Source organism: Henckelia pumila, chromosome 1 (genome assembly GCF_033568475.1).
Source record: "Henckelia pumila isolate YLH828 chromosome 1, ASM3356847v2, whole genome shotgun sequence".
In the NCBI taxonomy this organism is placed as follows: Eukaryota; Viridiplantae; Streptophyta; class Magnoliopsida; order Lamiales; family Gesneriaceae; genus Henckelia; species Henckelia pumila.
The window spans coordinates 74,096,654-74,118,789 of NC_133120.1; the positions used below are offsets into that span (position 1 = coordinate 74,096,654).

At 34.9% G+C, this 22,136-nt stretch overlaps 1 protein-coding gene across 2 annotated transcripts; it reads right to left on the minus strand.

Moving 5' to 3' along the window:
* Positions 1–609: 609 nt before the first annotated feature.
* Positions 610–16,645, minus strand: LOC140893084 (acetyl-CoA carboxylase 1-like). Of its 2 annotated transcripts, XM_073302156.1 has the most exons (32): positions 16,330–16,645; positions 14,995–15,379; positions 14,346–14,552; positions 14,108–14,269; positions 13,846–13,938; positions 13,663–13,758; positions 13,300–13,473; positions 12,945–13,038; positions 12,656–12,843; positions 12,515–12,565; positions 12,397–12,436; positions 11,200–11,324; positions 11,008–11,124; positions 10,840–10,914; positions 10,703–10,759; positions 7,910–8,014; positions 7,689–7,775; positions 7,428–7,619; positions 7,172–7,360; positions 6,908–7,018; positions 6,714–6,800; positions 6,439–6,615; positions 5,948–6,025; positions 5,731–5,853; positions 5,351–5,620; positions 4,939–5,267; positions 4,584–4,821; positions 4,138–4,490; positions 3,827–4,040; positions 3,304–3,480; positions 1,078–3,228; positions 610–978 (listed from the first exon to the last, which is right to left on the minus strand). In XM_073302156.1, exons 2-32 carry the CDS (start codon positions 15,367–15,369, stop codon positions 922–924), a joined length of 6,792 nt encoding a protein of 2,263 aa, XP_073158257.1. In that variant the 5' UTR covers positions 15,370–15,379; positions 16,330–16,645; the 3' UTR covers positions 610–921. The 2 variants fall into 2 exon arrangements, with proteins under 2 accessions (XP_073158257.1, XP_073158262.1); XM_073302161.1 differs by lacking the exons at positions 13,846–13,938; positions 14,108–14,269; positions 14,346–14,552; positions 14,995–15,379; positions 16,330–16,645 and having other exon boundaries at positions 13,300–13,448; positions 13,663–13,726.
* Positions 16,646–22,136: the final 5,491 nt, after the last annotated feature.

Sequence of the window (22,136 nt, forward strand, 5' to 3'; positions counted from 1 at the left end):
TTTCTCATGGTAATTTCTCTGCCAAATATTTTTTAAATCATGTTTTTCTTCACTCATATTATATAATTTGGGGTTGCTTCTTGAAACAAGTAGTTTGGACTAAGTGAAAAATTAAAGCAGCTGCTGCCATTGAAGCAGATTCGAAGTGAAATTTTGTTAAAAAAAATTGAGAAATGCTTTCTAAAAACTCTCCCAAACACTAACTAAATCAGATACAAAGAAGGCGAGCCTAACCTCCAGCATGGTACAAGGCGAAGATTATGTTAGATACAAAAAAGGCGAAAAAATATCTTCCTAACCCCAAGTGCCACCACGAAAACAAGTTGACATAAATGTGTGTACGTGCACATGACTCGTATATGTATATGCTCACGCATGCACATAGGAATATGTGCGAGTACAGATGCATTTTCCTCTTCTCATAGAGAAGGATGATTCTGCACTTCAGTGTTCAGTTGATTTTTTGATAAGCTCATGTAGTTGAATCACACTGCTAAGCCCCATCTGGATTCGGCAGAATAGACCACAACCTAATTATTTTTGCTTGCAAACTAGAGTTTCCCAGTTTTATATTCTTCTCTAATGTGAACATACGACACCCCAGTGATGAAATATCATTGATCCATGTATGGAAAAAATTATTTTTCTTACAGATTACTGATGTTTCTTACAGACTGTAACACAAAATCTTGAATACATACAAGGACTGTCAGAAACTTCATCAAGCAGACCCTACAGATGGTAATGCAACTTCCTGCCAGCGTAAACAACTAATGCTAGCATCTACACCATCAAGAACAAAAATTACAACGACCCTTTACTGAAACATGCGGACAATTTAATGGAACAAAAAAATTGCATATACTGGTAGAAAAATCACCATTCTGATCTAAATTTCCAGAATCAGAAAAGCAAACTGAATTAACCGAGCACCTCTCTTAGTTCATCAATCAATTGATTTTTGATTGATGGATCCACCTGCATTGTGCATCATTTAAAATTCAGCACTATGACGAGAAAGAAATCAGGTAAAAAGACATTAAAGCATGGACACGGAGTGAAAAAACAATAACTCACATTTTTCAGGAATGCAGCAAGACCTTGAGGTAGTGCGCGCATATCCATTGGGGAGTTTTCCATGTTCGACAACTGTATCAACATCTTTTGAACACGCAAGTCCTGTAGTTCTTTCTCATAGTTTCTTGAATCATCCTTCCATGAAAAGAAGGCTTCATCATCCATCCACGAACTTTCTTTCCCACCTGAAATGTGTGATCTTAAGAACCAATTCTTAATCATGTCCATTGCTGATTTATAACCAAGCTGTTGGCCTGCAGCATCTCTAAGAGACTTTACCAATTCAAACTCAACAATTCTCCGGCGCAATCTTCTATAGAAGAAAGACCGGGATTTTTTCCATTCTACAACTTCTTTGATAACCCCTTTTGCAGCCATTCTGAGTGAAGTATCATGCAACTCCGCAAATTTTGTAGCTATCTGAGTGTACAGTGGCAAAAGCTGTTTTTCGCGTGCTTTTATTCGTTTATGTAAATCTTCAAGGGTATCATGTGTGGCAGTGGTTCTGGGTTCTAGGAGTTTGGTCTTTAGAGCAATTAGCTCAGGGTCGATTCTACTCATGCATTCCAGCAATTCTCTATTTCGAAATTTGATCTCGATCAAACCTTCTGGCTCAAGGACATTTCCTCTGGCCGTTTGTTCTGCATACATTTCAACATGGTCTGGATTGATCTTACCATCCACAACCACCCAAGCACCGCCACGAAGCTCACCCATCATGGGTATGTATATGAAAACAGGTTGTTTGTATGTTCTAAGGTTCTCGACAATTGTCGATCCCGCTTGTAATATACCTTCAAATAAGTCCCTCTGCCCACCTGAAAATCCTCTCCAGTTTGCAAGAATAAAGAGAGGCAGCTCTTCTCTGTTAAAATCCATCAAGGCTTGAGCAGTTTTAGATGCAGAATCGGGAAACCAAACCTGTCCTGCTTGGGGGACAACTCTTTCATGTGAATCCAGCTGTCCAGGATCTGCAGGGATCACTTGCATCATAGTTTGAGTCTCAACAGCAACAATTCCCACAGGAATTCCTCCAAGTTTTGCACGGCCAGTGACAACGGTTCTTGCCCAGCCTTCTAGTGTCTCAATAAAGCTTTCCCTGTCAAACATGCCTCCAAGCCACTTCCCAGAACCATTAATAACACCACAAATAGCTGCTCTGGGATCACAGGATATCTCTGGTACATATTCAACTGGCCTATCAGGAGGATCCAATGGAGTCAAAATTGGAAGTGGCCCACCGGCGTATGGAGGAACAAAGCTTAACCACTTTAAAATGGATGATATCCCCTCAAGATCATCTGAGACAGTGAGATGAACGACCCCATTAGTCGCCATAATTTTGGGTCCACCGAGTTGCATGTGGGAGCTATACACCTCCCGACCTAGAAGCTTATTCAATGCAGAAAAACCAGTGAGAATAATTGGTTGATCGAGTCTTTGAATGCACCTCATACCAAGACGTGCAAGATAAGCACCAATCCCAACAGTTCTACCTGTCACATAGGTCAGAGTAAATGTTTCCTTGTATGCCCTTGAATATGCACTGGCAATGGCACCACTACCAGTTAAATTTTCGACTCCTAAACCATCTTCCTTACCTACAATAGTATCAATTACCCATCGGCTTTCGCCACTTGAGAGCTTTAACTCGTGTGCTATGACAGAAGATTCAGTGCGAGCATAATCCTCGGGAGTTAGGTAAATATATTGGAAACCACGCTCAGGACTTGTTTCATCGGACCAACCAACTTTAAAGCAAGATTTAACTTCCTCTGCTACACCAATACGGGCCCCCGAATTTGCTGCCAGATAAATTAGAGGTACCTTCTGAGTGCAAGCTACATCAGTTACCGCCTGAAAAAACGCATCCTCTCTGGGGCCAAATGAACCATTTTTGAAGGTTACATCATTTGATACGACAAAAATTGTTCTTCCAGAAGGAAATTCAGGTGTAGACATGTCCATACGCCATGCTACCATGCCAACATCATTCACTCCCGGTTGTTGCTCAACAGAAACTAGAGGAGTACCCCAGGCTCCTTTCCGATCAGCAAAAATAAACTCTGTAACATGGAGGATGTCTTTATCTTTTGGCTTGTTAACACCGGGATGTTGGGTCCAAGATTTGTCCAAACATGCCTCAAATGCCTGTCCATGGATACTCTTCTCAAAACAATATTTTTTGATTCAATCTCTGAAAATAATTAAATGATTAATGTTTACCAGCGGAAAATCGTAGCAATAAGTCGTGTTGCTTTTCCTAGCTATAAGTCGTTTCTGGTCAATAGTGCCCAAAGGTGTATACTGTGCATTAACAGTGTATCCATGCAAAGGGCCTTGCCCATAGGTTGACTTATAGACTACTCTTCCTTTGCTGGAATCTTCAACTTCTCTGTATATCTGAAAGGCGAAATGAGAAGAATACATCATTAACAAAAAGTTTACCGAGTTCAAAACTAAATGTCCGATGTGGTCCATAAATGAACTAGCACTTGATGACCACAAGAAGAACTTGAGGCATCATTCTACGCTATAAAACAGTCTCCAAGAAATTGAGATTGATTTTTGCAATGTGGAATCGAATTTACTAAATCATTGTAGCAAACGTTCAGAATCCAATAACCCACAAATTCAAATTTGAGTTTTTGGATTTATACAGTTTCAGGACTGATCATCTTTCCAAATAACCAGTAAAACCTGATTCCGGATAACCCAATCACATCATGCAGGTCAGAACACCACTTACATGTACAATACAAGTGTGACCAGTGACATTTGTGACCACAACTCTCCAAGCACCGTTAGCTCCTCCTTCAGATGATATCCAAAGCTTAAACTCCCACACACAAACACCTAAACGGTGCATTTTCACACCAATTGAAGCATTGATTTCATGTGCCAGATCCTCCAAGATTTTCTCAACCGAAGCTTCTTCATGTCCATCAGGTATGTGGATCTTTCTGAAATGATTTTGTCAAAAAGCCTACCTTAGAGTTGATATGTAAATAAACCCTTGGACATTAAGAACGACAGAATAAATAGTTCAGATGATTTTACTTGTGGAATGGCAAAAGATCGTCTATCTGTTGATCGCGCAAGATATACAGGTACATGTGAGCGTGGTCGGCCCTGATGGCAGAATTATGAGAATTAAGTTCAAGCTCTTCGATTGCAGACATCAAGGACCTCAAAATGCTCCTTGAAGTAAAGGACATGGTCCAAAGTGATTGAGTTGCTTTCTGATCCAGTCCCTGATGGACAGGCAGACCCTCATCTGATAAGGGTTGCCTCACAAGTGTTCTGAGAAACATCCTCTGGATAGACAATGGCCTCTCTGGAACAGTATAAAGGTGCCATTGTCTATCCCTGGAAGGAGTATACCGTATATTATCATAACCTGTTAGTTTGTCCTGTCAACAGACATTTTGATTTAAGCTTATATAATTCCAAAACAAACAAACAAAATAAAAAATCTCAGCAACGACAAACAAGTATTTGTGTACCAACTCAAGGTATATGGATAGAGGAGGTTCCAGGTGGCGCAATAGTGGTTCTTCCTCGTAGTAGAGTTTTTCTACTGACCAATGAAAGGAGTGCCTCATAGGACCCCTGCCTTCATCTCTCTGAATAATGCAACTAATTACACTTACACCTGCATTTCTCAGGCTGGAGCTTACTTCTTTCTCCTTCAATATTTTAGCTAACTTGTTAATTCTCTCTTGAGCCTGATCCTCATCACCACTGCAGATAGTCAAAGCAGGACAAGGTCCAGAAGGAAAAAAAATGAGAAGAAACGCAAACAGAAGGCACGATAATCACATCATAACATATGGTGAATCAAAAAACCGAGTAAGATACCTATCCTGAAGTAAACTCATTTGGTTGTTAATGCCTGCCAATGCAATGTGCATCATATTACCAGAAGTAGCTGGATGAATAGATCCATTAGGAACAACATCTTGCAAGTTGTGTGTTGCCTCCCGTAATGTAGCACTAATGACTGTAGGCAAGAACTGGAGAGATTTAATAACCACCATTGCTCCCCAATTCCTCTCGTTGTGCTTTTGAAGTGATGCTTCATCTTCCAACCCATTCTTTCTATCAACATGCTCATCCAAGAACTCCCATGACGCTATAAGTCCAGATCTGTGCCACTGCATCCTGACGCTCCCTTTTACGAGGTATGGCTGATAATGGATGTTGAAAATTATATAAGAACGATAGACAGGTTGGCTAGCATTTATTTTTTAAAACATTGACGAAATAGTACCTGGTACAATCTCCGCACATAAGTCTCAACAACACGTCTCTGAAGTGTGTGGTCACTATGATCGAAAAGACCAACAAGTGCATCTTCAACTGCCAATGGAGCATTCACAAGAGCTTCCATGCGTTCATCGATGGCACTTTTTCTTTTAGGAGTATCCATATTTTCACCCTCTTCAGTAAACATTTCTAATTCTGAGAGACTTCTAGCTATGCTGGAACGAAGCTCACTTAGTTTTGTCTGCTCCAGCAACTGGCTGGCCTTTAATGCTAACTGTGCATGAATACAGCCGTTTCGCGTCAAAAACTTTTAAGTGAGCAAACATCAAGAAAATAATAACACAAAAAACAGCACTTGAGCCAGAAGAACATTAAATAAGCAACCTCTGAGTAGTTTGTGTGGTTGAGTGTAGAAAAGCGGATTAGTTGATCGCGGTATGCAGCAGGATTAGGATACACGAGTTGTTCCAGGAGGCGTAGTATCAGCTTGTTCTTACTCCTGATGCCCTTAAATTTTCCAATAAACCCACACGAAGTGAGTTCATTGTTGCAAACTTGACCATGGCAAGATTAAACCAGGTGGCAATAAATGTGGCTATACCTGATGTGAAAGCACAATGTCCACAATTTTCAGGAGATCTTTCTTATATTGCAGCCTTAATCGTTCAATTACATCAGCCTGAAAAAAAATAATATATATATAGCATTTCAACTGTATATAGTAAAGAAAGTAAAATGAGACAAACTTCTTCCAGAAGTTTTAGATGTGCCACCATTTAAAATTGAAGAACCACAAGATGAAGTAGTAAGCAGGAATACTAAGAGAAAATGAAACTCTCACTAGTCAGAGTGATACTAGGAGACCATACACCATTTAGAGGCCAACAGAGAAATGAAAACAAAGTAACACAATTATTTAAATTGATTTAAAATGTGGCAAGAACATAAACACCTTTCCTGTAATGAAAACAACATTTGGTTGGTCCAAATTTCAAAGGTGAATTTCATTCTTATCCACAGATCTTTTTATGGGGAGATTGTTTGGGAAAATGTGACCTGAAATAAAACTGTCAACAATGTATGAAACATTACTTGTATATTATCACTAAATAATTCTTCAACGGATAAATAATCTTCAAAAAGTCCTTGAACTATGACACGAGCATGGCTTTCTCTTCCACCCTCATAAGATTTTACAAGGCTCATTAGAGGCTCGACTACTCGCTCTTGGGCTGCTTTTTCTTTATCAGGATAGGAGTTCAAATGGGCCTGAGGCAATAAAATAAAGGAACAACGAAGTTAGAAAAATGAACTCCCTCTGTTAATAAAAGAAAGGTACACATGTTTAACAAAGATAAATAACTAACCTCAAGAACACCACGTAAATTTTTTGCTGGGAAGTCAACATTTTGCATATTTGGGATTCTTTCATGCTCCTTATATTTTGTTTCCAACTGAATTTTGAAACAATAAAGCCAGATATATATTTGGCGTGCAGAAAAAAAAGAGAGAGAACAAAACTGTACGAAGAGTAATAAATTAGCATCTGCATTTGTTCAACCTCATATCTAAGATTCTTAGGCAGTCTGTTAGCCAGCACAGCAAAGCATTCCTGCCACTGAAGGAAAGGGAGCTCGGGATTGTCCAAGCAACCGAGTAAGTTTTGAACAACCTGAAAAACAGAATATATCTATATATGAAGGTAGTTTTGACAAATACAATTAGCTTCAAGCACTCGTATGTGCAAGGCTAAACTTCTCGAGAACAACACATGCATTCATGCGTCATTAAATTACTTAAATGTTCAATAGAGAAGAAAATCTACTTCGTCGATGTTATGCTCGTATCCGGCAAGAATCATGCAAGCTGCATTCAAACTTGCGGCACACCGTTGATGAACTTTTCCGGATATGGCAGTTGGAGGTCCCAGAATGGGAAAACTACCATGAAATGGTTCTGCTTTCCTTACAGCTGAAGGGTCATCCAAGTCAAGTCTTGCTATAAGTTCACCAGCCTTCAAAGTTGTTCGTCAGTTTCTGAGTAAAACAACAAAGCAATATCTTCGAGATATACATGCTTACCTGCATGGCTTGACCTTCCGACATTTTAAAATGAATATTTCCTGAAGCAGGTGAAAGAAGGGGCATACACATCTTCATGACCTCGACCTCAGCATAAGGAGTGTCAGCTTCAACATGGCTGCTATCTACAACCAGGTATCTAAGTAGTTTGCATGGTGTCTCTGCCACCAATTTGGATGGATCATGATCATTCTGTATAACAGAAAGAAGTAGATAAGACAATAAATGATTGATACATCCATGAGTAAGAACCAGTGGCACCTGAAGCAAACAAGTCCTTCCATCAATAAGAAGACGTGTTCCAGCTGCTTCTTCCTCTGCATATATAACATGGCTGTTCCCATTCAGCTGCAACAATCACATTAACAAATCTTTACTGTTATTTTGAGCTAAATTTGTCGCCAATCAGAACAAATAGCACACAAATATTAATCAATCTTACAAAGGAGTTGCAAGATCAAAAAAAAAAAGTAACACCATGCCTGCATCAGTAGACCTCCATCACGAAGAGTATGTATTTCTGCTTCAATTTCTGACTCGTTCATCCTCAACCTGTAGCTTCCAGGACCTCCCCTTGCCATATTAATCTGCATGGGCCAAAGAAACAGAAATTCATTGAAAATAATATAAGACCCCTTTATTTAGGAGGTCAAAACATAGGTGGGAAAAATATGAGATTGTGTAACAATTGTGTTTTCAATAGTTAATTTAAAATGTGAGATACCGATTTGGTTTAAAATGAAGTAGGACTATGGCCATATCTATTTTTGACAGAAAAATAATCATTTTGAGAAGTAGTCTAACATTCTACCATATAGTAGAATCTCTCTAAATTAATACTCCACAAATTAAAAACCTCTCTAAAACAGTACTTTTTCACAGTCCCGACTTGGGCCAGTTTATTAAATCAATAATTTTGATAAATTAATAAGATAATAAATTTTCGGAAGACTCTTACATAAATATAAGGTCTCATCAATATATCATAAATTAATAATCATCTAAATTACAAAATATAACTAGGACAATTTAGCACAATGTGATTCTGTTTTGTTTTTTCTTGAAATTCAAATCTAATTGAAATGTGATTCTAATTGAATTTCATCTCTAACTTTTCTCATTGCATCCAAAAGTTATGTTGTTGCATCCTCAAACTGTAACAAAAAATTGTGAAAAATTGTTTTCTCTATGAATGTGTTTCCTTTCCCATAACTGGCCCCAAAGATACCGTATCATCTTCAATTTCATCATCAATGTAATTTTCAATTGTGTTAGCTATAATTTCTTGAAATTTTTGCACTTGTGAACTCATCCATTTTACATCGATAAAAACATTTTTTTAGTAAATAATACAAAAACTACTAGTACTACACCAATTTAATTACTATATATAGGTTAGATCGAAAATGCACTCTTTAAAATAATAAATTATTAATTTATCGATTAATTAATAACTCTATAAATTAATAAATTGTCTGGTCCCAACATTATTAATTTATAAAGATTTTATGTAATATAAATATATCACTTTCGTTAGTTTCACACGGTTTTTCCCCCTATTCTACATGTCTTCTTAATTTCTTCATGTTATCGTTGATTTTTATAAGCTCTTATATACCATTATCTAATTTAGTAATTTTTTCTTTCACGAGTTTTCTAGACATTTTGTATGACCTAATTAATATTTGAGAATCAATCTACTTTTGTTTGTTTATCTTCCTATCTTTCATATGGTTTTCCAAAAGTTTTAGTTTCTATGTTTTCCTTTCTTTACTTTCTCCATTTATGTTGAATTGCAGATGCCAGATGTATGTGTATCATTTTGTCTGTCGCACCATTTTTTCCTAATTTCTTTTCATTTTTCGAGGTGTTTTTGTGCTTGTTCTTTTCTATGGTTGGAAATGTTACATGCATGTGCAAATGTGTGTTATGTATTCTTAAATAATTGTTGAATTATATAAAATATGTGCATATTTTGTCATGTACCTACGATTGTATGGCTTAAATCTAAAACGTAACATTTTACTAACTTTCGAAATATTAATATGTGCACCTGATGATTATAAGGCGTCACACTAATTTTATTAAAGAAGTATTTCTTTTAAATTTTTCAATGATAAATTATTTTCTATTTTTGTCTTCCCTCAGAAAATGTATCTACATCTTTTTACCACAAGAGTTTTTTTTATATATCTATTAACCATTCTTGATTGTCATGTATATTCGCCTATTTTTAATAACAAGTAATTATATAAAAAAAATGTAAATTATTATATACACTTCATTTTTTCAAGTGTTTTCCATTCGAGAAGAAAATTCTGACAATGTTAAGATAAAACAAGAGCGTTGTAGTGAAGGGGTTGTGGTTTCAAAGAATATACATGATTTAATGATTATCATATCTATGTTTTATATGAGCTTAATATCTTATCCAAAAGTTGTAATTTTAATCTTATAAGTTGGGTTTTTTTCGAGTTTTAGTCATGTAACATGTTAAAGATTGGTTTCCATAAAGAAAGTTGATTTTTTTCGTTTTGGTCTTTATTTAACCCAAAACCACTAAATCTATCAAATATTTACTTAGTCGACAATGTTGTTATCTTACATGGCTAATGTGATAAGAATAAAGTCTATATTACACACATTAAAATCTATCTAAACAAAAAACAAAATACAAAAAACAAAAAACAAAAAACAAAAAACAAAAAACAAAAAACAAAAAACAAAACATAAAAAATAAAAAATAAAGGAAAGCAATAAATTTTTTTCCTCCTATTTTCATTTATCGAGGGTCATTTTTCATTAGTTTCTCCTTTCTTTTAGCTTATATGAATTTTAATTGTGTAATATATGCTTTATTCTTGACACACGCCTACGTAAGAGACTATAGTATCAAAATAAACCATGTTATCTGAATTTAGTGGTTCTGGTCAAAAAACGGATCGAAAAAAACTCGAAGTTATTGGATGAAAATCACGCTCTGGGTTTATATTCTTTCTGTTTAGTTTTGAAAACTTAACAAAAGATTATAATAGTACGTATATCTTATATGAACATTATGTTTTTTAGATCTCTGGTTTTATATCACTTCTGTTTAGTTTGAAACTATGTCTATAACTATCGTCGATCAGATACCTGTACTATTTATTAGACATTTAATAAACATATATCTAATTTTAGGCTCATTGAGTGCATTGCACATGCACCTTGCTAGTATATCCAAAGTATAAGGCAAAACTGCTTGCAGTCACGTGGTTTTATATGCTTAAACTTACTGTGTATTTGCTGCCTTCAATATTCAGGGAAACTTGAGAATTGACCAATGATATATGCTGCAAGTGGAAGAGGTTCCAGTCCGTAAAGATGTAAATAAAACAAGAAAGAACTCAAAAACTATGACAAGAACATGTACCTTAGGAGGAATCTGTCCTTTCTCAAGATAACCAACATACTCTGAAACCATGGCTGCACTACTAGCAGACGCTTTCTGAGTTGATATTTTAGAAACAATACATTAATTTGTAGAAAAAAAAATACTATCCTAAAGTGTTTGTATGTGTTAGCGCAATTGCATACTCACATAAAGGGCACCACCGACGACTGAGAGATACCAAGGGGGTCTTTCTGCTCTGACCCTCATTGCTATTCTGCTATCAAGCCATCCTGTATGTATTTTATTTTCCTTGTAATCTAATGCCTGAAAATATGTTCTTAAATATTAACTTTTATTTATACGAAAGTAGACTGATATTAGTTATATAAAGATTCTCACATGTAAGAGATCAATAGTGTAATCAACATTTGTGCGGATTTCTCCTCTAATCTGAATTTCTTTAAGCCCAAGAACCATATTTGCGATGGCCATTGGTCTCGATTCCCCAAAGGCAAAAACATGCCCTGCGTTGAGAAACAAAATGATCAATTTTATATTGAATAAAAGATTCTAGGCATGCTTAAAAAATCCTATAACACAAGTAGGGGTATAAGGTGAGTCCAGCTGACTCAAGTCAAGCTCAGTCAAGCTAAGCATTTGCTCAGCTTAAGCGCCAAGATTGTTGTTCAGGAGCTTGTGAGGCCATTCACAAACCTAATTTAATAATTTTATATTTAATTAATATATGATAAAATCGATATGTTTTATCATATCTATATTATTATTATTATTATTATTATTATTATTAGCATGCATAACGCTCATGAATATGTTCATGAGTTCAAGCCTCGAACAAAACACATGATCTAAGCTTGTTCACATATTTATGAATAGATTTTACAGATAGAAATTAAGTTCGCAAGCCATCTCACGAACCGAGCTCAAGAGGCTTGAACTCAAACCGAAGCCCCTTTATTTTGAGTTCGATGATCTCGGGCTCAATTTTTTGTAGTCTAGCTCGATCATGTACACCCCTAATCACGTGAACCACATTAGAACTATCATAAGCAAGCCTCCACCAATTCTCATGCATAGACATACAGAGAACAATAACGATTAGGGATGTTTGAAAACTATCAAATTATATCTCACCTAGTTATCAAGTGATCTACCACCAGAGCATATTCATTTGATTTCGCTGTGCAATTCAAAATCTATTATTTACTAACCTATATCTTTCCATCAGAAACAATAAATTTTATAAAGACGAGAAAACCAAATTGAAGAACCTGTGCTCACAAGATGAAGAGGATTTCGACTTAATCAAGATCACATGTCAAAGGAACATTTAGAAGTTTTACGTAGGCTCATTCCTTAGGCATGTATTTTGAGCATATTTTTACTCGGTAACTTTAACCTCAGAGTTTCTAATCAGTCGATAAAAGGACTTGAGTACCATCAATAATACCAAGTTCAAATGGGATGCATATTCTAAAACAAAGTACCATTCCGCAGCAGCTTTTTAGTCAGATAAACTGATAAAGTATTTGACAAAAGCAACGTGATATTTTGCATTTCCTCCTGCAATTTACTTACCAAATTGCGAATCTGAAAATTCATGTATACCTCCCCCAGACTGCGCAAATTTAAGATACTAGTCAGAAGCAGCTTTAAATTTAAAAATCTCCTAATGATAAGATTTATAAACATGTACCTTGACAGAAAAATACGCCCACACATTTGGTTTGCTTTTGAAACTCAACTCCTGCTTATAGTTGTCGGAATGATGCAGTGATCATCATGAAAATGTGTATATAGAACAGAAATTGAACCGCTCAATCAGACAAACTCTGACCTGTACTCTTCCACTTGTTGGCTTAAAGCCATCATCAGGATCCTCGCTTGTCACACGAACGGCCACACAATGACCTCTAGGCCTTATAGACTCTGCCTTGTCAAAGTCAAATGGAGTAGCAATAATGGATGTTGTCTTCCAAGCATCATAGCCTCCACCATGTTCCATACCATAAAATCGCCGTATCTCTAATTTATTTACCACAATGAAAAGTCATCAAAAAGCATGAAGAAAATTTTTGTGACTGTAAAATCTGGAAGGAAAAAAAAAAACAAACAAACAAACAAACCTGGAATTTGCCATAGAGGGACGCCCATTCCAACAACAACTTGCGCCGCAGGTAGATTTATTTCAGCTATCCACTCAGTGACAGGGTGCTCCACCTAAATTATGACAAGAAGATGAATCCTACTACAAATAGTTCAGTGGCAAGCAATACACATAGCCATCTACACATTATCCATACAGTAAAGAATTAGTTCCAATAACCTTAGCAACACCATCTTCCTACTTGTAACAAAATAACTTCATATTTGTACATTTATTTAGAACTAAATAAGTGAGGTAGTGTGAATTGAACTATGTTCATTTAATATTATCATTAAATAACATGAGTCATACCATGGATGAAAATGTTAACAAACCTGTAACCTTGGGTTTAACTCCAAAAAATAATATTCGCCGGTCTCCATACTGTACAAGTACTCCACAGTTGCGGCTCCAACATAATTAACACTTTTGGCCAACCTTCTAGCAGCTTGCTCAAGTTTCCTTACTGTTTCCAAGGGCGCAACTGTAATTGGGCCCTCTTCAATGATCTAAAATGGCATTACGTGTTTGAAATAATACATAACACAGTTGTTCTATGAAAGAAAGGAAAATTTTCTTAACGGAGGAACGCAGATATGCTTATTATTGTAATAGTCAAAATAATATATGGGGACCAGAAGAAGATAGCAAAATGTATCCAATTTCATATTATAATCAGGAGTGCTATAGAAACAAACCTTTTGATGTCTCCTTTGAACGCTGCAATCACGGCTATGCAAAGCTGCAACATTTCCATATTGATCACAAAGCAGCTGGACTTCTAGATGCCGGCTCTGAGAAACAAAACCATATTGATGTTAAAATAAAATCTCATTGATGCATTCCGTAGGCTTTAGAGTAGAAGGAAAGAATGTTCTAACCTGAGAAGCAACCTTCATTATGAATATGGGGGACCCAGGAACTTCACCTTGAACTTGCTTGAATAAAGCCCGGACTTCATCATCATTATGGACCTATAAGTAGATATGACGATCAATGCTGTCTGTCGACTTATGAAAACTATGATACAAAGAAAACCAAACTTGGAACTCAAAAAAATTCAAGTTCACAATTCTTGCTCCAAGTCAAAGGATATAGTTCACTTGGCACTTAGTAAAACTAAAACTATGGCAATAATCGTACCTTTCTAATGCCTTTACCACCTCCACCCCAAGATGCTTTAATCATTGCAGGGTAACCCACAATATGGCAGCTAGATATGGCTTCTTCTGTTGTATGCACACACGCTTCCCTATATGCTGTATCTGGGATAGAGACCAAACAACTATCTGGAGGAATTTTCACCTAAAACAATGGCACATATATGAAAATGAGATGACAGAGAAAGCAAATAGGCATGGCTTCAGAAACAGATACATACATGAGAGCCACTCCAAGGCAGAGTAGGCACTTCTGCAGCTTGTGCAATCAATGATGATCCAATTTTATCTCCCAATGCAGCCATCGATGTAGATGGTGGACCCAGAAATATGATGCCTTTTGCACTCAAAGCATCAGGCAGCTCTGGATTTTCAGATGCATGACCCCAACCAGGCCACACAGCATCAACATGTGTTATCTCGGCCATCTAGAATTAAAGATACACATATTAGTTTAACATTTTGTTCTAAATTAATTATCCAAATAATTTGTCCTTGGCTCATTTTGTGACTCTCATATCTGATACTCATACATTCTCCCTATCCCTCGAGCATGCAAGAATGAGGCCAGTTATACAGAAAGCATGTAGGTGCAAAAATATTGCAGCTACAGATTCTTAGAGAGGAAAATGGAGATGGGGATCCTGACAAATTTATTATTCCAATTCCTAGATTAGCGCAGATTCTTAGAGAGGAAAATGGAGATGGGGATCCTGACAAATTTATTATTCCAATTCCTAGATTAGCGTCAAATTGCACTTAATATCTACCCTGGGAAAGTTTCAAAGAACCCTAAAATGACACAATCCAATTATAGAAACCAGAGTACAAACAAAAGAATAAGTAGCAAACAAAACTATGTCCACAAACCTCAACAATGAGTTGCACATTAGCATAGTTATTGTTGTTAGTGCCTCCAGGTACTTCGACAAATTGATCGGCTATCCTAATATGCTCTGCATTTATTCTCATATCCTCCGGAGTAGCCATAGCCACCAATAAAATTGCTTTCTCTGTGCCAAATGTTTCATAAGCCCAAGTTCTAGTGCTACGTATAAACTTGACAGCTGCCATTCCATTGTTAGCAATCAAGATACTATGAATCGGCCTCTTCCCTCCAAGGGCATGACAAAACTCACCCACTTCAAGTACCAAGCTTGCAGGCCTTGACGGAGCAGGACCATTTACAAATCCATTAGCATGCCTACTGCCGGCTGACACTTGCCTTCTTTGGGCTTCTGACATATTTAAGTGGCTGAAGAAAACAAAATTCATCATGAACACAATAAATCAGTTTTTTTATATATGTTCGTCTAATCCCACATCAAACTGAAGTATCCGATAAGTAAGACTAATGATTCTAGTACTAGCTTTTGGCCCTTCAGGACAATTCTATAACAAAAACATAAGGTTTGCCAAATAAAATCACATAGATCAAAAATAACCATGAGATATTTTCAGAAACCGACATTAGGGAACCGAAACAAAATCTTGGAGACGATTTGAGAGCAATCATTTGTGAAGCAATATCTGCCTAGAAAAATGAATTAATCAATTCGTAGTCTATCATCTGAAATACCAGTACAAAAGAGTTCCTCTACAACAGTAAACGTTAGGTACCGTTTGGTACATTGGATGAAAGTGGGATGATCCACAAATTTTTAATCCTCTCATGTTTCTTTCATTTTTTTGTTAACCCAATGTCATCTCACGGCCTGGTATGACATTATATATGAGTTTGATGAAAAATCTCTTCCAAGTCATGGTATTAGTTAGTGGAGGATGATTAGAAATTGTAATTGGAAAGGGCAATTAAGAGACAATAATCCTACAAAATAAAAAACATGCAAAACAACATATTGTTAATATCTATGTATTGCTTATCCATATTTCATCTAGTTTTTTTCACATTTTTTTTATTTCTTGTACATCACATCCATAAACAGTTGAATATAGAACTAGAGACCCCTGTACAACAAAGATCACTCCGAAGAAAAAACCATAGCAAGAATTGGTTGCAGAAAAAACGAAAACCAACCATAATAATTAACGGAAAAGTTCAACACTTTAAAATCCTGCCATAACATTCAGCCCATATTGAACAAAATCCCACCAAAACCCAGAACCCAAAATCAAGAAAATGGAAGAAACATTTCCAATTCCCTTGAGAAACACAAGAACAGAGCAGAAAGAGTGACGACTCACCTCCAATCAAATAGAGCCACAGCAACGGAGAAAGGCTGTAAGCAGAGAAATTCTCAACAAGGCTATCTCTTATTCTCGAGTGTCACCCGATTTCAAGAAAATAATTGGAAGCTGGGAATTCAAGATGATGGGTAAAAAAGGTGTTAAGTACAACAAATTCTTGGGTGGAGATGAAGTAAGTGAATGGATCATTGATTGAATGTACGTTATTTAGTAATATTGGTTGGGAGTTTGGTTTGGATTGGTTGGGGACTTAAATATGAGCGGCCATTTTTAATCATACAAGCACGTGTTACCTGCCTGGCTCGTCTCTCACACTACGCTCACCCTTCATCTAACCTACCATTGACTCTCTGTACATATCATCAAATTTATTTTATTTTTTTAAAATAATATAAGCTTTTGTAAGATGGTCCGGTCGGAATGATTTATCGGCGACATGGTTCATTCACCTCATATTTATAATAATAATAATAAATAATAGTTTTTGGGATTAAATAATAATAATAAAATATTTGTCTCAAAAAATTAACATGTATAACAATCTATCACAAGAGTTTTTGTATTAAAATAAATAATTGATATAAAATGACGTCGAATTAATATATTTAATCGTTAATTTTTTTTGTATTTTGGTTGTTGGTTTGTATAAGTCGGGTCTTGATTTAACTTTGTTTCAATTATTATTCGCCGAAATTTTTGGTGTCGAAAGCATCGATATTATGGTAGAGTTCAACCTATTTAAGGGTTTTATCCGAACCATAAATCAAATGACTCATGATTTGGCACATCAACAATATCCAATTAATTATGCTTATGTATAAAAATATTGATCATCGGATACATGATTTGGATAATACTCATAGTGTAAGATCTCAGTAATCGAATATTATCAAGTGTGTGTCATGCTTTAGTAGCGGAGCCACGTATATTTTGCTTAGGTGGCTCAATTTTATTTTATTTTATATATTCATTGTGTTTGAATGTAGTATGATCGTGGATGTCTCAATTCAAAACATTAAAAAGATTCTAGTATTTAATCTTAGTTCTACCATTTGTCATGTCAGCCATTTCTATGCAACAATCGTCTTATTAAAATTCCGGTGAAATACTGCCAAAAAAAAATGTTAGTGTTATTTTTTAAAAAAATAAGAAGGGAGAAGAATGGAGTGTTTGTGATTTTTATGACATGGGAATCCGCAATCGTAATTTTTCGATGTGCACTGGGTAAACCTCGGACTAAAGTAATGACCTGCAAACTACGTTATCCAGTTAAATCACACTAAACAAATCCTATGCGAGACATGTCAGTTCAAGAAGGTGTTGGTATGGAGAATCGAACACCAGACATTTGACCAAGTGCTCACCTAATCACCTACTCCACCAATTAAGACACCCCTTGGAAGCAGAATGGAGTGTTTGTTGTATGTGGAGTTTTGTGTACGTCAGTCTTTTATCTTTATATGATTCGGATTCAGTTTTTACTATTTGTTTTACTATTGCAATTCGGATCGCCTTTTTAGTTTGTATAATATAATGTTCTCATATTCAGGGCCCGAGGACGAAACCACGATAAATTAGATTCTACATGTACAGGTATTGCTCTAAAAAATATCTAAAGGTCGAGATTTATCAATACATGGGGTCTACTAATTCTTCAGTGAATCTCACATGTATTGATAAATTTTCATCCTTAAATGCATTATTAAGACAGTATCTATACATGTAAAGTGAAATTTTACCAGAACTACCAAAGGTCTGGAGGGCATGGACTTCCCTCGCTCTTTTTATATAAATTATTATATATATACTTACTATTTTATATAATAAAATAAATTAATTTTCCTAAGGGGATGGTCCAAATTGGTGGAGTAGATGAATTCTTGGCCAGAGGTCAGGAGTTCGATTCCTCCTACCAACATCTTTTTGAACTAGTCTGTCACACAGGGCTTGCCTAGTGTGTTTTACCTTACTAACGTAGTTTGCAGGCTATTGCGTTAGTCCGAGACTTGCCTAGTGTGTTTTACCTTACTAACGTAGTTTGCAGGCTATTGCGTTAGTCCGGGAGTTTACCCAGTGTGCACCGAAGGTAGCGGCTACGGGTTCCCACGTCACAAAAAAAATAAATAAATTAATTAATGGAATAAAATATTGTAAAAGTCAATTGTGATATATATTGAAAAAAATCTATTAGTAAATTATTAAATCACTGTATCATGAATTATTATGAACGAATGATGATAGTGTTTTAACTTTTTGAATTTTGTAGTTGATATAAATTATATTATTATGATTTTATATGAATTTTGGCCTCTTAAAAAATATTTTGGGCCTACTTATCTCGAGAGTGCTCAACACTTGATAAGAAATTTTGTGATATTGTAGCATGAAATATTTCAGACTCTCCAAGTAGTTTAAATTTTTTTGGGAAAATAACTTTTTTGTCTAGTAATTTGTCTCTCTTTTTTGTTTTGTGTCCACCAACTTTTCAATTTGCGTCATAAGTAATTTCTAAATTTTGGTTATTTTGGTTCATTTATCACTGAAACATTTAAATTTCATTAGAAAACATTGATTAAAGGGTGGTTAAATTAGCCAGTAGAAAAATCGCGAAAGACTTTGGTAAATAACCGAAGTTGTAGGAGTATAATTACCGAAGTAGTGTCACGTGAAGTAATAGAGTACTATTTTACTTCGTTGAATATCCGAAGTCGTATCCCTTAAATTACCGAAGTCTTTGGTCAATTCATTAAGGCGATTCTGAACCAGTGCCGAAATAAAAACATTGCTTTTAATTCGCTAATTTCATAAGTTGCGAAGTAAAACATATGCTAGTACTTTGTAAATTAATTAATTTGACGAAGTAAAAACTATGCTTTTACCACGGTTTTTACACGAAGTATAATATTATTTTTTACTTCTTTAATTTTTTATATAACTGAGGTAAAATGAAATCTTCTACTTTGATTATTAATGAAATTACCGAAGTTATAGAATAGCTTTTACTTCGGCAATTTCATTAATAGACGAAGTGAAATAATATCTTTTACTTCATTAATTTTCTATATTACCGTATTAAAATGCATTCTTCAACTTCGTCTATTAATGAAATTACCAAAGTAATAGAATATTTTTTACTTCGGTAATTTTATTAATTGACGAAGTAGAAGATAATGATTTACTTCCACATTCATCGATTACTAAAATTGCAGAAGCAATAGAATACATGTTTTCTAAATTAAAATTTAGGTATAATAATGCCATAAATATATTTTTGAAACTTAAAAAAACATGAATAATATAGTAGATCCATCCCAAAATGACAAACATACATAAATCAACAAGTCTTTCCACCAAAATAACCCAAAATTAAATGCACATATCCATAGTATTTTCTCAAAACTAAACATGTACACATATTCACACGTATTTCCTCAAAATAAAGTATTATCCCAACGTGAATGACATATTTTAAGAACCTACATGTGAGTAGACAAATTCACTACATTCACTTCTAATTTCATCAAATTGTTTTTGAGTGTAACACTGATTCTTGACGCATACTGCAAACTGAAATTCAAAAAAAAAAATGAATGTCATGTTAACCAACAAGGCAACTATTTGCAAACTGAAATCCAAAATAAAGAATAAGCAACAACCTATTTGGTATGCATGCTGACACGTATCAGCTTGTTATGGGTTTTGAAAGTTGCCACAAAAATTATTGTTCGAGATAATCTTTGCTACCAAGATCGATTCTCAGCAATTCAAATTTTTGGGATACCAGAATTTAGCATACTTGTGTTAGCATATGATGACCAATTTATCATGCCAAGCCAATACAATCCATACACTGTTGAAATTAAATGATTGACGCTTAAACAAAAAATTTGATATGACATTGTTAAAATATTTTCTATTACAAATAATTAATTCATATAGTTTCTTTTACTTTAAGAAGTTCAAAACATAAACAATTAGAATCCTTTAGCTTATCCTCATGCAATAAGAGAAGCATTAAACTTGCAATAAAGAGACTATCTCATCCTATCTTGCAATAAATAAAAAAACAAAAACAAGGCAGAGTTTCAAACAGAAATGACTCAGAAATTCTTCAAACAAGCTTATAGTAGTTTCTAACATTATGCTTAATTGGCAAGCATATTTTGAAAGGAACCGGATCATAAAATAAAATTTGAAACTCATCATCCTCTGTAGATCTTCACATTCAACTATCTCCTTCATATACCTCATCACACAAAATCCGCATTCAACAGAACTAGTTTATTTCAGATTTCCCTATAATGAAATTGAAACTCAATTGCAACAATCACAATCCAAATAATATGAACTATCAATTCATGTCATTCATATGTAAGCACAACACATACCGTCAGTTGTTTCAGGATTATCTCTGTTGGACCAGACATATCTACTAGTTAATTTGTTTTTGAAATCTCGCAATTTTTGAGCTGCTGAACTCATCACAGCTGACTGATTTTGTGGCGCTACTTCAAAGACATTCTGAAACAAAAATATGTTAGTTGCATGATTGAATCTAATGGATTCAATCTTATAAGGAAAATGTATGTGTATAGACAAGAAAGCTGCCAACCTAGAGAGTAATACAACAATGAACCAATTAATATAATGTTCATATTTATTATGTTTAGAAGATAAACTTACCGATATCTCTTCCCAAACCTTTTGTTTTATATTTTTTGGAACATCATGCCACGACTTTATATTGATTGGCACCATGAAAAAAAAAGATGCTCTCGAATGGACGTAACCGGTCCTTTTCACATTTATACATTTGCAACAAGGACAATGAATTAAATTGGGGTCAATATGGAGATTTTGCAAACAACTGCTAATGAACTGTTCAACACCCTTCTCATACTGTTTAGATCTTCTATCCGAGTGATTTCAAGATTTATCCATAATTCACAACTTATCTTCAACAAACAATTAAATAGTGAAAATTTATATAATAACAAATGCTAAAAGCTCATTATACAAGAATCATGAATGATTTTCAAAATCAATGTGACTCGAGCAATCAATGCTAATTTTTAGGAATAGTTCAACAAAACAATTTCAAACTCAAATATGACTAAGCCAAGCTCAAATCAGAAAACTGTTTCCAAAATCAAGAATGGATACTTTTAGTTGCGAAGTTAAAGCTGGAAATTAATTCTACTAGTGCATGTATGTCATCGTAATAACTAAGCTTATGAAATTTACACTTATCTGTATGAATACAATGTGAATTAGAAATTTGTTAGCACCTATAATAGTTTTTATGTGAACAAATTTTCTACATTTAGCAAATTACTTCAAAAATTCGCACATCTAAAATTTTGGGTTTTTCTTGATTCAGATTTAAATCAATTTAATTAGAAGCGATATTAACAAAAAGTCAAACAAACTTTAGAAGTTTTATACATTTCACCGCAAAAAAAAAAAAAAAATTGATTGCTACTTAATTTGTCATCATCTAATCAGCGTTTTTTAAGAAAATTACCAAAATAATCGAGGTTCGAAAATTATTGCGTCAAACTATAAATTGAAAAAACACCATACCAATTAGGAAAAAAAAAACGCAAAGTTCTAGATCAAAAATATATTTTTCTCAAATTTATACTAAATTTGTCGGTTCTAGCTAACCGTTCGTGTGTCTTTGGTAGCTAACAAACTTTTTCCACTTAACTCGTCCTTCTGACTTTGAATTAACATTTCACACTTATATCGATCTATCTCTCTCTTTACTTTCTAGTAACTTGGCAAACGCGTTGCGTGTGTAA